The sequence below is a fragment of the Thalassophryne amazonica genome, chromosome 5, assembly GCF_902500255.1.
Source record: "Thalassophryne amazonica chromosome 5, fThaAma1.1, whole genome shotgun sequence".
In the NCBI taxonomy this organism is placed as follows: domain Eukaryota; kingdom Metazoa; phylum Chordata; class Actinopteri; order Batrachoidiformes; family Batrachoididae; genus Thalassophryne; species Thalassophryne amazonica.
In genome coordinates, this window is record NC_047107.1 from 129,998,212 (window position 1) to 130,014,988 (window position 16,777).

General features: G+C 42.9%; 1 protein-coding gene across 1 annotated transcript in view; it reads right to left on the reverse strand.

Moving 5' to 3' along the window:
• Window positions 1-16,777, reverse strand: part of ciz1b (cdkn1a interacting zinc finger protein 1b) — a 32,075-nt gene that overhangs the window by 6,894 nt on the left and 8,404 nt on the right. Inside the window, exons 5-10 of the mRNA XM_034171386.1 lie at window positions 16,621-16,667; window positions 15,160-15,300; window positions 14,808-14,902; window positions 6,624-6,717; window positions 6,400-6,504; window positions 2,234-2,374 (exon numbers count right to left, since the gene is read on the reverse strand). Coding sequence (XP_034027277.1) covers window positions 2,234-2,374; window positions 6,400-6,504; window positions 6,624-6,717; window positions 14,808-14,902; window positions 15,160-15,300; window positions 16,621-16,667 — 623 coding nt within the window. The remainder of the gene's footprint in view (window positions 1-2,233; window positions 2,375-6,399; window positions 6,505-6,623; window positions 6,718-14,807; window positions 14,903-15,159; window positions 15,301-16,620; window positions 16,668-16,777) is intronic.

Genomic DNA, 16,777 nt, shown 5'->3' on the forward strand with positions numbered 1-16,777 from the left:
CTTTTGGTTCCTCCACCTGTCGGCTGCTTAGTAAGGATCAATTATTGCTACTTTGAATTGTAAATATTTGTATGTATATTCTGTTTTAATTGTTTTCTGTCATGATTGATTTGTTTTGGAATGTTGTGTGTGCTTAGTCTGTTTCTATGTTACTGGGACTACGGATGGAAATTAGCATCCTGCTATAATCCAGCATATTTACATGTAACTATGTTCATTAATATGTATTGTCCCATTTCAAATAAACGTGACAAAACACCGCAATATGTGCCCAAGGGGTGCTACATAAAGAGAGAAAAGCAGGGGGCATAAGATGGACCCCTGTGGAACCCCAAATTTCATGTCACTAAGGTACAAAACACAGTGAGAACGACTGGTCATGTATGATGTCAGCCATGCAAGGGCACTCCCAGTAATCCCAAAATGATTTTCTAGCCTATGAAATAGTATATGATGATCCACGGTATCAAATGCAGCACTGAGATATAACAGCACAAGAATCGTAGTGGTGTCTGAATCCATTTCAAGCAGAAGATCATTCACCACTTTAGTGAGAGCCGTCTCTGTGGAATGATATTTTCTAAAAGCAGACTGCAGTGGCTCAAAAAGATTATTCTCAGTAACATAGTCTACAAGCTGCGGTGACAACTTTTTTCAGAATTTTAGAGAAAAATGATACATTTGATATCAGCCAATAGTTTGTCAATACACTAGGGTCAAGATTAGGTTTCTTAAGTAATGGTTTAATCACTGCAGATTTGAAACATTTAGGAACAGATCCAGAAGTTAAAGAAAGATTAATAATTTCCAGCACAATCGGTCCAAGAGTGGACCACAGGTCCTTAAACAGTTTTGTTGGTATAGGATGAAATAAACAGGTTGAGCTTTTTGTAGACGTTACGAGTTTCGTCAGCATGCCTAGTGAGATACTATCAAATTCTGTAAATCTAGGTAATATCTCAGTAGTGGTGCCCACCTCAATAGCAGGGTGTAGTGGCTGGATTAAGGCATGCTGGGATATGTTTAACCTAATGTCTTCTATTTTCTTCTCAAAGTAATCCAGGAAATCTTTTGAACTACACCATTTCCGTTCTAGACCTCTTGCCTTATGCTTGAGGTCACGCAGGTAATCATTGAACCAAGGTGACTGTGATTTGGGGGAGCGCGGTTTTAACACAGGTGGCGCAATCATGTCGAGTGTAGTTTTGAGCACTGAGTTTAAACTATCCACAAGACTGTTAACTGATTTGCCAAATGTGAAGCTAAGACATCAGGCAGTCTAGCTTCGAGTTCAGTCTTCATTGATGCACGTCCTCATTATCTGAGGATGTGCTGGATCTTAGAAAATGAGTGAAATTAATAAATCATGTTCTCAAACTGAAAGACTATGAATAAAAGCAGGAAATAGTAAAATATTTACTCCAGACTACTTGGTACTCAACTTGTTTGCACTTTGTGGGACAGCTGAAGGACTGAGAAGACAACTAAGATAAAGTGAGGCTAACAATAATGTTTTAAAAATATAAAGTCATTTTTAAAAGTTTGACATTTTGTGACACCAAACTGCACGTTTGCACACTACACGTTTGGTGGCCGGCAGTAAGGGACCACAGTAAAGGATCCTAGGCGGTCGGCAGCAAGGGGCCACAGTAAGGGATCCTGGGCGGTCGGCAGCAAGCGGCCACAGTAAGGGATCCTGGGCGGTCGGCAGCAAGCGGCCACAGTAAGGGATCCTGGGCGGTCGGCAGCAAGGGGCCACAGTAAGGGATCCTGGGCGGTCGGCAGCAAGGGGCCACAGTAAGGGATCCTAGGCGGTCGGCAGCAAGGGGCCACAGTATGGAATCCTGGGCGGTCGGCAGCAAGCGGCCACAGTAAGAGATACTAGGCGGTCGGCAGCAAGAGGTCACAGCAAGGGATCCTGAGCGGTCGGCAGCAAGGGGCCACAGTAAATGATCTTGGGCAGTCGGCAGTAAGGGGCCACAGTAAAGGATCCTGGGCAGTTGGCAATAAGCATTTGAAGCAGTCCTGCAAGGTGATGAAGGTGGCAGCACGTGATACCAGTGCACACTCTTAGACCATACCGGACCTGTTGCCATGGAAACCTGGGTGAGACTGTTTGTTTTCAAGTGGGACCTGAATGGGTTTGAGTTCACCTTATTAAATGTCACATAAAATTATTTAACTTTCCAAATGAAGTAGGAAAAAAAAGAAAAAACACTCAAACTTTGATCACCTCTTCCTCTGTTTTGTCTTTTCCTTCAACCTCTTTGTCTCCTAATTCGATTGCCTCCTCTTGCTCCCCCTCTTCACCTTCAAAGCAGCCAACGGCATCCACCGTGATAAGCTCCTCCTCCTGGGCCTCTTCCAGCTGCACCTGGAGGGGGTACAAACAGACAGCCGTTAGTCATCTGTTGCAGGGCATTTATTTCCTGTCACACTCCGCTTATTCAGATGTTTCCTTCCAGAAAAAAATATTAAACAACTTCTCTGTTAATAAATACAGTAGTGTTCAGAATAATAGTAGTGCTATGTGACTAAAAAGATTAATCCAGGTTTTGAGTATATTTCTTATTGTTACATGGGAAACAAGGTACCAGTAGATTCAGTAGATTCTCACAAATCCAACAAGACCAAGCATTCATGATATGCACACTCTTAAGGCTATGAAATTGGGCTATTAGTAAAAAAAAGTAGAAAAGGGGGTGTTCACAATAATAGTAGCATCTGCTGTTGACGCTACAAACTCAAAACTGTTATGTTCAAACTGCTTTTTTTTAACAATCCTGTGAATCACTAAACTAGTATTTAGTTGTATAACCACAGTTTTTCATGATTTCTTCACATCTGCGAGGCATTAATTTTGTTGGCTTGGAACCAAGATTTTGCTGGTTTACTAGTGTGCTTGGGGTCATTGTCTTGTTGAAACACCCATTTCAAGGGCATGTCCTCTTCAGCATAAGGCAACATGACCTCTTCAAGTATTTTGACATATCCAAACTGATCCATGATACCTGGTATGCGATATACAACCCCTGGCAAAAATGATGGAATCACCGGCCTCGGAGGATGTTCATTCAGTTGTTTAATTTTGTAGAAAAAAAGCAGATCACAGACATGACACAAAACTAAAGTCATTTCAAATGGCAACTTTCTGGCTTTAAGAAACACTATAAGAAATGAAGAAAAAAAGATTGTGTCAGTCAGTAATGGTTACTTTTTTAGACCAAGCAGAGGAAAAAAAATATGGAATCACTCAATTCTGAGGAAAAAATTATGGAATCACCCTGTAAATTTTCATCCCCAAAACTAACACCTGCATCATATCAGATCTGCTCGTTAGTCTGCATCTAAAAAGGAGTGAACACACCTTGGAGAGCTGTTGCACCAAGTGGACTGACATGAATCATGGCTCCAACACGAGAGATGTCAATTGAAACAAAGGAGAGGATTATCAAACTCTTAAAAGAGAGTAAATCATCACGCAATGCTGCAAAAGATGTTGGTTGTTCACAGTCAGCTGTGTCTAAACTCTGGACCAAATACAAACAACATGAGAAGGTTGCTAAAGGCAAACATACTGATAGACCACGGAAGACATCAAAGCGTCAAGACAGAAAACTTAAAGCAATATGTCTCAAAAATCGAAAATGCACAACAAAACAAATGAGGAACGAATGGGAGGAAACTGGAGTCAACGTCTGTGACTGAACTGTAAGAAACCGCCTAAAGGAAATGGGATTTACATATAGAAAAGCTAAACGAAAGCCATCATTAACACCTAAACAGAAAAAAACAACGTTACAATGGGCTAAAGAAAAGCAATCGTGGACTGTGGATGACTGGATGAAAGTCATATTCAGTGATGAATCTCGAATCTGCATTGGGCAAGGTGATGATGCTGGAACTTTTGTTTGGTGCCTTTCCAATGAGATTTATAAAGATGACTGCCTGAAGAGAACATGTAAATTTCCACAGTCATTGATGATATGGAGCTGCATGTCAGGTAAAGGCACTGGGGAGATGGCTGTCATTACATCATCAATAAATGCACAAGTTTACGTTGATATTTTGGACAATTGAAAGGATGTTTGGGGATGATGAAATCATTTTTCAAGATGATAATGCATCTTGCCATAGAGCAAAAACTGCGAAAACATTCCTTGCAAGAAGACACGTAGGGTCAATGTCATGGCACAGGGTCAATGTCAATGAGCAGATCTGATTTCATGCAGGTGTTAGTTTTGAGGATGAAAATTTACAGGGTGATTCCATAATTTTTTCCTCAGAATTGAGTGATTCCATATTTTTTTCCTCTGCTTGGTCTAAAAAAGTAACCATTACTGACTGCCATAATATTTTTTTCTTGATTTCTTATAGTGTTTCTTAAAGCCAGAAAGTTGCCATTTGAAATGACTTTAGTTTTGTGTCATGTCTGTGATCTGCTTTTTTTCTACAAAATTAAACAACTGAATGAACATCCTCCGAGGCCGGTGATTCCATAATTTTTGCAAGGGTTGTATAGGCCCAACACCATAGTAGGAGAAACATGCCCATATCATGATGCTTGCACCACCATGCTTCACTGTCTTCACTGTGAACTGTGGCTTGAATTCAGAGTTTGGGGGTCGTCTCACAAACTGCCTGCGGCCCTTGGACCCAAAAAGAACAATTTTACTCTCATCAGTCCACAAAATATTCCTCCATTTCTCTTTAGGCCAGTTGATGTGTTCTTTGGCAAACTGTAACCTCTTCTGCACGTCTTTTATTTAACAGAGGGACTTTGCGGGGGATTCTTGCAAATAAATTAGCTTCACACAGGTGTCTTCTAACTGTCACAGCACTTACAGGTAACTCCAGACTGTCTTTGATCATCCTGGAGCTGATCACTGGGTGAGCCTTTGCCATTCTGGTTATTCTTCTATCCATTTTGATGGTTGTTTTTTTGTTTTCTTCCACGCGTCTGTTTTTTTTTTTTTGTCCATTTTAAAGCATTGGAGATCATTGTAGATGAACAGCCTATAATTTTTTGCACCTGCATATAAGTTTTCCCCTCTTCAATCAACTTTTTAATCAAACTACGCTGTTCTTCTGAACAATGTCTTGAACGTCCCATTTTCCTCAGGCTTTCAAAGAGAAAAGCATGTTCAACAGGTGCTGGCTTCATCCTTAAATAGGGGACACCTGATTCACACCTGTTTGTTCCACAAAATTGACAAACTCACTGACTGAATGCCACACTACTATTATTGTGAACACCCCCTTTTCTACTTTTTTTTACTAATAGCCCAATTTCATAGCCTTAAGAGTGTGCATATCATGAATGCTTGGGCTTGTTGGATTTGTGAGAATCTACTGAATCTACTGGTACCTTGTTTCCCATGGAACAATAAGAAATATACTCAAAACCTGGTTTAATCTTTTTAGTCACATAGCACTACTATTATTCTGAACACTACTGTAAATACATGAAAGTGCCTTTTGCGGGTCACCAGTCAGGCTAGCTGTTTCAGTTAATTGCAGTTATTTTTTTTTACTTTGACTGAATGTTTCAACAAAACATCAACATAAAACTTTTCAGAAATTCTTCTGTTTCCAAAAGTAAAAAATTAATTTCCAGCAATTACTTTCAGCATTACCCCCAAATAACCTGCAGGGGTCAGTAAACATCTACAAACATTCATGGTGTTCAATCTGCTGCTCAGCTGGACAGCCGTAAGAAGGGCTGAAGCGTATCCTAGTAGAGTACATCTTAGACAGGATGCCAGTCTGTCACGGGGCCGCAAATAAGCATTTAGACCAAAACAAAAACAAAAAAACCCCAACAAAATTAAGATTTAGACCCCAAACAAATAATCATGATAAACATTTAGATGCAAATAAACAACTGAAAACAAAAAAGAATAAACCTTTTGATCAAAAAACAAACAAATAAAACAAAGATTTAGACCCAAAACAAAAACCCAGGATTCCAATATATTTAAGTTGTTTTTTTCAGCCTGTACTTTGGAGCTCTTACGAGTCCTCAGGGACAAACTCAACTGTCAGAACTAAAGAAGGTACTTTCCACAGCAGGGACCAAAACACAACCACTTAGCTTCCAGGAACTAGTTTCAGCCCCAGGCAGAGTTCCACCTGCTGTTTCCACCAGACTGGATAGACAACGAAACTCAGGTAATGGCGCCATCTTCTGATGGTAACCAGGCACTGCAATTTGATGATGCAACAGTCGACCCTGAACTTAAAAAATAAAGTACTTCTAAAACAGGAACTAAAAAAAAAAAACCCCTACCTGGTACCTGAACATGATCAACATGAAAGGAAACTGGACTTGAGTCTAAGGAACTAAGATCCAAATGAACACCTGGAGACCCAAAAGCCCCAACAGCGCCCCCTGCTGACCTTCTGTTTGTGTTCCAGGGACTTCATGTGCTCCACGAACTTCCGCGGTGTCCTGAAGTGACGTTTGCACACGGGACAGAAAGGACGAGACAGCTGTTTACACAACTGGAAGACAAAAACAAGAGGATGAGTTACTGACAAAAGCAGCTGATTCATGGTTCTACACATCGATGAGTCATGATGCAAACTTCCTCTGACAGCAGTGTCATGGGCGTGTCACTGACCTTATGCTGTTTTGTCCGACGGTGGAGGATGATGTCACCGGTGAAGTGGATCTGGCAGGTATCACACCAACGCTGCACATCAGATCGTCGCCCCCTGGAGGAGAAGTTATGTGTGTGTGTGTGTGTGTATATACTGACACTGACAGGAACTGAGAACAGCGTGCATGTACAGCCTTTCTCCGTTTTCCTTACTGATCACCTCAGTGTTTTCTCCACACTGTCTGAGCTCACAGGGCTAAGTGTTGACGGAGCACAGGCAAAAATAAAAAGCAGACCACCCCAAAAAATAACTCCTGATTATCGCCAAGTGGTGCATCTGACAAGTGGTACTGCAGTCAGGTGACATGGGCTGGTACCTGACCTTCTCCAGTCTCTGGGGTCCTCAACATTGAGACACCGGCTTGATGGATCATGTCTACAGAAACACACCACATGGACAAAACGTGGTGTCTGATGTTACCCCCCCAGTGTCAGTGATTCTCCTCATCTGAGTCTCACTAAGTAACCGTTCATTTGACGCAAAGTCATTCCAGCAGGACAAACACACCCTCCGAACTAAAAGTTTCCATTACCAGAAACAGTGGTGTTGCAGGCAGTAGAGGTGGACGATACCAGGAATTTTGGTATTGATCCCATACCAAGTAAATACAGGCCCAGTATCACCGATACCAATACAGAGAGCATATCTCACCCATATTGGCCTCTCTTCATTGGCTTCCTGTTAATTCTAGAATAGAATTTAAAATTCTTCTTCTTACTTATAAGGTTTTGAATAATCAGGTCCCATCTTATCTTAGGGACCTCGTAGTACCATATCACCCCAATAGAGCGCTTCGCTCTGAGACTGCAGGCTTACTTGTAGTTCCTAGGGTTTGTAAGAGTAGAATGGGAGGCAGAGCCTTCAGCTTTCAGGCTCCTCTCCTGTGGAACCAGCTCCCAATTCAGATCAGGGAGACAGACACCCTCTCTACTTTTAAGATTAGGCTTAAAACTTTCCTTTTTGCTAAAGCTTATAGTTAGGGCTGGATCAGGTGACCCTGAACCATCCCTTAGTTATGCTGCTATAGACGTAGACTGCTGGGGGGTTCCCATGATGCACTGTTTCTTTCTCTTTTTGCTCTGTATGCAACACTCTGCATTTAATCATTAGTGATTGATCTCTGCTCCCCTCCACAGCATGTCTTTTTCCTGGTTCTCTCCCTCAGCCCCAACCAGTCCCAGCAGAAGACTGCCCCTCCCTGAGCCTGGTTCTGCTGGATGTTTCTTCCTGTTAAAAGGGAGTTTTTCCTTCCCATTGTAGCCAAGTGCTTGCTCACAGGGGGTCGTTTTGACCGTTGGGGTTTTACATAATTATTGTATGGCCTTGTCTTACAATATAAAGCGCCTTGGGGCAACTGTTTGTTGTGATTTGGCGCTATATAAAAAAATTGATTGATTGATTTTCATATTTAATCTTCATAGATCCAAAGGATCCAAAAGACCTAGGATAGAATTTCGCCAAACATTGTACGTGACAACAAAATACTTCATTATCAAAATCAACATTTTTGTTTAAAAAATATCACTCAACACAACTTCAAACAAAATCTCCTGAGGTAGAGGGCTGACAAACCACAATACAAAGGTGTGCTGCTCCGTGTTGTGTGACACAGCGCAGCACTGCTCTTACAGACAGAGAGTAGACTTTAATGAATCTGCGTGCGCAGCAGTCAGTGCGTGCGGGAGAGAAAAAAGCTTGAGTATCGATCTTTTTACACGAGGATCATTAAATATCAATACTAGTGTTGGTATCGATATTAGTGATATTAGGATCGATCCACCCACCTCTAGCAGGCAGAAAGAAAGTCCCTGCCTTGTTCTTCACACTGCATGTCCTACTATTCTATTAGGTAAATTGCATTTTGACACCCACCAACGTGACAGAGAACTTTGAAAGAGTCATGTCCACGTTGACTTATTGCGTAGCCACAGAGCTACAGAGTTGTAGAAGCATAAATCAGGCCACTTCATGCTATGGACTCAGCGGTTAAGCACCAACAGTCTGATGTAGGACTTAGTGCTCCTCACCACGTAAGAGAGATGATCCAGGATCCTGACCAAGAGGGTTACCTGGTTAATTAAGTTTGTGAAATCCTGCCAAAAAACACTCAAAACTCAGTGATGGCATGACACAAAACAATCACAGAGCACCACCTATAGGTAAGTAATGGTCAGTGTCTGAGGTTCACTTTGGATTGTCACCATCATTTAGAAGAAATGAAATAGTTCACTTCCTACAGCTTTATGTTAAAAATGGGCTCAAGTGTTTTTCACTGCTCAAATTACATGAGGAGAGTTCTAGTGCCCATACAGAGCCCCGCCTCCAGCATTCATTAACACCCAGCCCATACAGAGCCCTGCCTCCAGCATTCATTAACACCCAGTCCATATACAGAGCACCGCCTCCAGCGTTCATTAACACCCAGCCCATATACAGAGCCCCGCCTCCAGCGTTCATTAACACCCAGTCCATATACAGAGCACGCGTCCAGCGTTCATTAACACCCAGTCCATATACAGAGCCCCGCCTCCAGCGTTCATTAACACCCAGTCCATATACAGAGCACCGCCTCCAGCGTTCATTAACACCCAGCCCATATACAGAGCCCTGCCTCCAGCATTCATTAACACCCAGTCCATATACAGAGCACCGCCTCCAGCGTTCATTAACACCCAGCCCATATACAGAGCCCCGCCTCCAGCGTTCATTAACACCCAGTCCATATACAGAGCACCGCGTCCAGCGTTCATTAACACCCAGTCCATATACAGAGCCCCGCCTCCAGCGTTCATTAACACCCAGTCCATATACAGAGCCCCGCCTCCAGCGTTCATTAACACCCAGTCCATATACAGAGCCCCGCCTCCAGCGTTCATTAACACCCAGTCCATATACAGAGCCCCGCCTCCAGCGTTCATTAACACCCAGCCCATACAGAGCCCTGCCTCCAGCATTCATTAACACCCAGCCCATATACAGAGCCCCGCCTCCAGCGTTCATTAACACCCAGCCCATATACAGAGCCCCGCCTCCAGCGTTCATTAACACCCAGTCCATATACAGAGCACCGCGTCCAGCGTTCATTAACACCCAGTCCATATACAGAGCCCCGCCTCCAGCGTTCATTAACACCCAGTCCATATACAGAGCCCCGCCTCCAGCGTTCATTAACACCCAGTCCATATACAGAGCCCCGCCTCCAGCGTTCATTAACACCCAGCCCATACAGAGCCCTGCCTCCAGCGTTCATTAACACCCAGTCCATATACAGAGCCCCGCCTCCAGCGTTCATTAACACCCAGCCCATACAGAGCCCTGCCTCCAGCATTCATTAACACCCAGCCCATATACAGAGCCCCGCCTCCAGCGTTCATTAACACCCAGCCCATATACAGAGCACCGCGTCCAGCGTTCATTAACACCCAGTCCATATACAGAGCACCGCGTCCAGCGTTCATTAACACCCAGCCCATATACAGAGCACCGCGTCCAGCGTTCATTAACACCCAGCCCATATACAGAGCCCCGCCTCCAGCGTTCATTAACACCCAGTCCATATACAGAGCCCCGCCTCCAGCGTTCATTAACACCCAGCCCATATACAGAGCACCGCGTTCAGCGTTCATTAACACCCAGCCCATATACAGAGCCCCGCCTCCAGCGTTCATTAACACCCAGTCCATATACAGAGCCCCGCCTCCAGCGTTCATTAACACCCAGTCCATATACAGAGCCCCGCCTCCAGCGTTCATTAACACCCAGTCCATATACAGAGCACCGCGTCCAGCGTTCATTAACACCCAGTCCATATACAGAGCCCCGCCTCCAGCGTTCATTAACACCCAGCCCATATACAGAGCCCCGCCTCCAGCGTTCATTAACACCCAGTCCATATACAGAGCCCCGCCTCCAGCGTTCATTAACACCCAGCCCATATACAGAGCACCGCGTCCAGCGTTCATTAACACCCAGCCCATATACAGAGCCCCGCCTCCAGCGTTCATTAACACCCAGTCCATATACAGAGCCCCGCCTCCAGCGTTCATTAACACCCAGTCCATATACAGAGCCCCGCCTCCAGCGTTCATTAACACCCAGTCCATATACAGAGCCCCGCCTCCAGCGTTCATTAACACCCAGCCCATATACAGAGCCCCGCCTCCAGCGTTCATTAACACCCAGTCCATATACAGAGCACCGCGTCCAGCGTTCATTAACACCCAGTCCATATACAGAGCCCCGCCTCCAGCGTTCATTAACACCCAGTCCATATACAGAGCACCGCGTCCAGCGTTCATTAACACCCAGCCCATATACAGAGCCCCGCCTCCAGCGTTCATTAACACCCAGCCCATATACAGAGCCCCGCCTCCAGTGTTCATTAACACCCAGCCCATCAAATCAAATCAATTTTTTTTATATAGCGCCAAATCACAACAAACAGTTGCCCCAAGGCGCTTTATATTGTAAGGCAAAAGCCATACAATAATTACGGAAAAACCCCAACGGTCAAAACAACCCCCTGTGAGCAAGCACTTGGCAACAGTGGGAAGGAAAAACTCCCTTTTAACAGGAAGAAACCTCCAGCAGAACCAGGCTCAGGGAGGGGCAGCCTTCTGCTGGGACTGGTTGGGGCTGAGGGAGAGAACCAGGAAAAAGACATGCTGTGGAGGGGAGCAGAAATCAATCACTAATGATTAAATGCAGAGTGGTGCATACAGAGCAAAAAGAGAAAGAAACACTCAGTGCATCATGGGAACCCCCCAGCAGTCTACGTCTATAGCAGCATAACTAAGGGATGGTTCAGGGTCACCTGATCCAGCCCTAACTATAATCTTTAGCAAAAAGGAAAGTTTTAAGCCTAATCTTAAAAGTAGAGAGGGTGTCTGTCTCCCTGATCTGAATTGGGAGCTGGTTCCACAGGAGAGGAGACTGAAAGCTGAAGGCTCTGCCTCCCATTCTACTCTTACAAACCCTAGGAACTACAAGTAAGCCTGCAGTCTGAGAGCGAAGCGCTCTATTGGGGTGATATGGTACTATGAGGTCCCTAAGATAAGATGGGACCTGATTATTCAAAACCTTATAAGTAAGAAGAAGAATTTTTCTATTCTAGAATTAACAGGAAGCCAATGAAGAGAGGCCAATATGGGTGAGATATGCTCTCTCCTTCTAGTCCCCGTCAGTACTCTAGCTGCAGCATTTTGAATTAACTGAAGGCTTTTCAGGGAACTTTTAGGACAACCTGATAATAATGAATTACAATAGTCCAGCCTAGAGGAAATAAATGCATGAATTAGTTTTTCAGCATCACTCTGAGACAAGATCTTTCTAATTTTAGAGATATTGCACAAATGCAAAAAAGCAGTCTTACATATTTGTTTAATATGCGCACTGAATGACATATCCTGATCAAAAATGACTCCAAGATTTCTCACAGTATTACTAGAGGTCAGGGTAATGCCATCCAGAGTAAGGATCTGGTTAGACACCATGTTTCTAAGATTTGTGGGGCCAAGTACAATAACTTCAGTTTTATCTGAGTTTAAAAGCAAGAAATTACAGGTCATCCATGTCAATCCTGCAGTTTAGCTAATTGGTGTGTGTCCTCTGGCTTCATGGATAGATAAAGCTGGGTGTCATCTGCGTAACAATGAAAATTTAAGCAATGCTGTCTAATAATACTGCCTAAGGGAAACATGTATAAAGTGAATAAAATTGGTCCCAGCACAGAACCTTGTGGAACTCCATAATTAACCTTAGTCTGTGAAGAAGATTCCCCATTTACATGAACAAATTGTAATCTATTAGATAAATATGGTTCAAACCACCGCAGCGCAGTGCCTTTAATACCTATGGCATGCGCTAATCTCTGTAATAAAATTTTAAGGTCAACAGTATCAAAAGCAGCACTGAAGTCTAACAGAACAAGCACAGAGATGAGTCCACTGTCTGAGGCCATAAGAAGATCATTTGTAACCTTCACTAATGCTGTTTCTGTACTATGATGAATTCTAAACCCTGACTGAAACTCTTCAAATAGACCATTCCTCTGCAGATGATCAGTTAGCTGTTTTACAACTACCCTTTCAAGAATTTTTGACAGAAAAGGAAGGTTGGAGATTGGCCTATAATTAGCTAAGATAGCTGGGTCAAGTGATGGCTTTTTAAGTAATGGTTTAATTACTGCCACCTTAAAAGCCTGTGGTACATAGCCAACTAATAAAGATAGATTGATCATATTTAAGATCGAAGCATTAATTAATGGTAGGGCTTCCTTGAGCAGCCTGGTAGGAATGGGGTCTAATAGACATGTTGATGGTTTGGAGGAAGTAACTAATGAAAATAACTCAGACAGAACAATCGGAGAGAAAGAGTCTAACCAAATACCGGCATCACTGAAAGCAGCCAAAGATAACGATACGTCTTTGGGATGGTTATGAGTAATTTTTCTCTAATAGTTAAAATTTTATTAGCAAAGAAAGTCATGAAGTCATTACTAGTTAAAGTTAATGGAATACTCAGCTCAATAGAGCTCTGACTCTGTCAGCCTGGCTACAGTGCTGAAAAGAAACCTGTGGTGGTTCTTATTTTCTTCAACTAGTGTTGAGTAGTAAGATGTCCTAGCTTTACAGAGGGCTTTTTTTATAGAGCAACAGACTCTTTTTCCAGGCTAAGTGAAGATCTTCTAAATTAGTGAGACGCCATTTCCTCTCCAATTTACGGGTTATCTGCTTTAAGCTACGAGTTTGTGAGTTATACCACAGAGTCAGGCACTTCTGATTTAAAGCTCTCTTTTTCAGAGGAGCTACAGCATCCAAAGTTGTCTTCAATGAGGATGTAAAACTATTGACGAGATACTCTATCTCACTTACAGAGTTTAGGTAGCTACTCTGCACTGTGTTGGTATATGGCATTGGAGAACATAAAGAAGGAATCATATCCTTAAACCTAGTTACAGCGCCTTCTGAAAGACTTAAAGTGCAATGAAACTTATTCCCCACTGCTGGGTAGTCCATCAGAGTAAATGTAAATGTTATTAAGAAATGATCAGACAGAAGGGAGTTTTCAGGGAATACTGTTAAGTCTTCTATTTCCATACCATAAGTCAGAACAAGATCTAAGATATGATTAAAGTGGTGGGTGGACTCATTTACATTTTGAGCAAAGCCAATAGAGTCTAATAATAGATTAAATGCAGTGTTGAGGCTGTCATTCTCAGCATCTGTGTGGATGTTAAAATCGCCCACTATAATTATCTTATCTGAGCTAAGCACTAAGTCAGACAAAAGGTCTGAAAATTCACAGAGAAACTCACAGTAACGACCAGGTGGACGATAGATAATAACAAATAAAACTGGTTTTTGGGACTTCCAATTTGGATGGACAAGACTAAGAGTCAAGCTTTCAAATGAATTAAAGCTCTGTCTGGGTTTTTGATTAATTAATAAGCTGGAATGGAAGATTGCTGCTAATCCTCCGCCTCGGCCCGTGCTACGAGCATTCTGACAGTTAGTGTGACTCGGGGGTGTTGACTCATTTAAACTAACATATTCATCCTGCTGTAACCAGGTTTCTGTAAGGCAGAATAAATCAGTATGTTGATCAATTATTATATCATTTACCAACAGGGACTTAGAAGAGAGAGACCTAATGTTTAATAGACCACATTTAACTGTTTTAGTCTGTGGTGCAGTTGAAGGTGCCATATTATTTTTTCTTTTTGAATTTTTATGCTTAAATAGATTTTTGCTGGTTATTGGTAGTCTGGGAGCAGACACCGTCTCTACGGGGATGGGGTAATGAGGGGATGGCAGGGGGAGAGAAGCTGCAGAGAGGTGTGTAAGACTACAACTCTGCTTCCTGGTCCCAACCCTGGATAGTCACAGTTTGGAGGATTTAAGAAAATTGGCCAGATTTCTAGAAATGAGAGCTGCTCCATCCAAAGTGGGATGGATGCCGTCTCTCCTAACAAGACCAGGTTTTCCCCAGAAGCTTTGCCAATTATCTATGAAGCCCACCTCATTTTTTGGACACCACTCAGACAGCCAGCCCATATACAGAGCCCCGCCTCCAGTGTTCATTAACACCCAGCCCCCATACAAAGCCCCGCCTCTGTCGTTTCTTCAAACCGGTCAGTGTCTCACCTGTCCTGCAGTGTGTGTGCATTGCGGCAGATGGTGTGTGTAATCTCCTTCACTTTCTTCTGGTGCCCAGGTTCAGACATGTGCTGTTGAAATCCCTTGTTTTGTTTTGTTGGGGGGGGGGGGGGGGGGGGGGGGGGGACAAACAACATATGAACATGAAGGTGTTAAAACAAAACTAAATAAAAAGCAGAAATGGTCCAAATATTTACAGTCGTCTGTTATTAACTGCACATATTCAGGTTTCTGGACAAACCAGACTTGGTCATTTTTTAAAAACTTCTGTGTTATTTGTGATGATGTGTTCTTCTGTTTTTGGGGTCTCACATGTGGGGATGTATAGGACATGTCTCACCTGCAGAGTGCGACAGGTGCAGTCACAGACGTGGCAGTGGAATCCACCCGTCTGTCTCTCCGCTGACCTGTCTGTCTGCCTGAACTCACGACTTTCACTGCTCTGCTGGATGGTGACCTTTAGTGACCCCACACTCTGGAGCTGACACACACACACACACACACACACACACACACACACACACACACACACACACACACACACACACACACACACACACACACACACACACACACACACACACACACACACACACACACACACACACACACACACACACCACCTCAGTTCAGTTCAGTTTATTTGCCATTTGCAGTAAACTACATTGGAAAAAACGTTGCAAGAGCTCAGTGTGCAAAAACATACATTTTAAAAACATGGACACAAAGACATAATAAATGAATAAATAGATAACACTTGCCACAATAAAAGCAATAAGAGCAATAAGAGATAATAAAAATAGTAAAGTGCTTGTCAGTCAGTGTGCACAGTTCAAAGCCATCACAGCTTGTGGAAAGAAGCTGTTTACATGGCGAGACGTGGTGCATTTAAAAGAATGATAGCGTTTCCCAGAAGGAAGAGGCTCAAATATATTCTTAGCAGGATGGGTGGGGTCATTAATGATCAGTAATGCCCGTGAAAGAAGCCTGCCTTTAAAAATGTCCTCCAGGGCTGGCAGCTCACAGCCTATTACTCTGCGAGCACAACGCACCACTCTGTTTAAAGCTTTTTTTCTTTACATGTAAGATTTCCAAACCATACAGAGATACAGTTTATAAGGAGACTTTCAACAGCACAGTGACAAAAATTTAAAAGAATGTGCTTATTTAGAGTAAACTCCTTAAGTTTACGTAGAAAATAGAGCCGCTGTCTGGACTTTTTGGCAATAGCTTGAGTGTTAGCATGCCAGCTCAAATCATTAGAAAGGGTCACACCAAGAAATTTCACACTGTCAACCCTCTGTACCTCTGTGTTGTTAATAATAATAGGCAAGTGAACATTGCTTTTCCCAAAATCAATAATCAGTTCATTTGTTTTGGAAGTATTAAGAACTAAATGATTTTGTTCACTCCACTGGAACACATACTGAACCTCTGACCGATAGTTAGAGTCATCACCATCTGAATTAACAAGACCAATAATAGTAGTATCATCTGCATATTTGATGATCATATTATTGGGAAAAGACGCAACACAATCATATGTGTACAAAGTGTAGAGCAGAGGACTTAGAATACATCCTTGAGGAGAACCTGTATTCACAAGAAGTACATTTGAAAAACAGTTGTTAATTTTAACCCTCTGTGGTCTACCAGTTAAAAAGTTTAAAATCCACTTGCAAATGGCATCACATAAGCCAAGAGTTTTCAATTTGTGAATGAGCTGCACTGGAACAAGAGAATTAAAACCTTCAGCTCAGATCACCTGGAGGCTGGTGCTGGTTTTAGATTACGTACTCACCTCAGCGGCTCTGCTGGCCTCGCTGCACTCTGCTGACCCCTGCTGGTCTGGAGAACACACACACAAAAGATACCAGTACCTGAAAATTAGAACATTTTCAAACCATCAGGATTCAACAGAGTCCAGAAGCAGCTTCAAAAACATTCTTCAGATAACT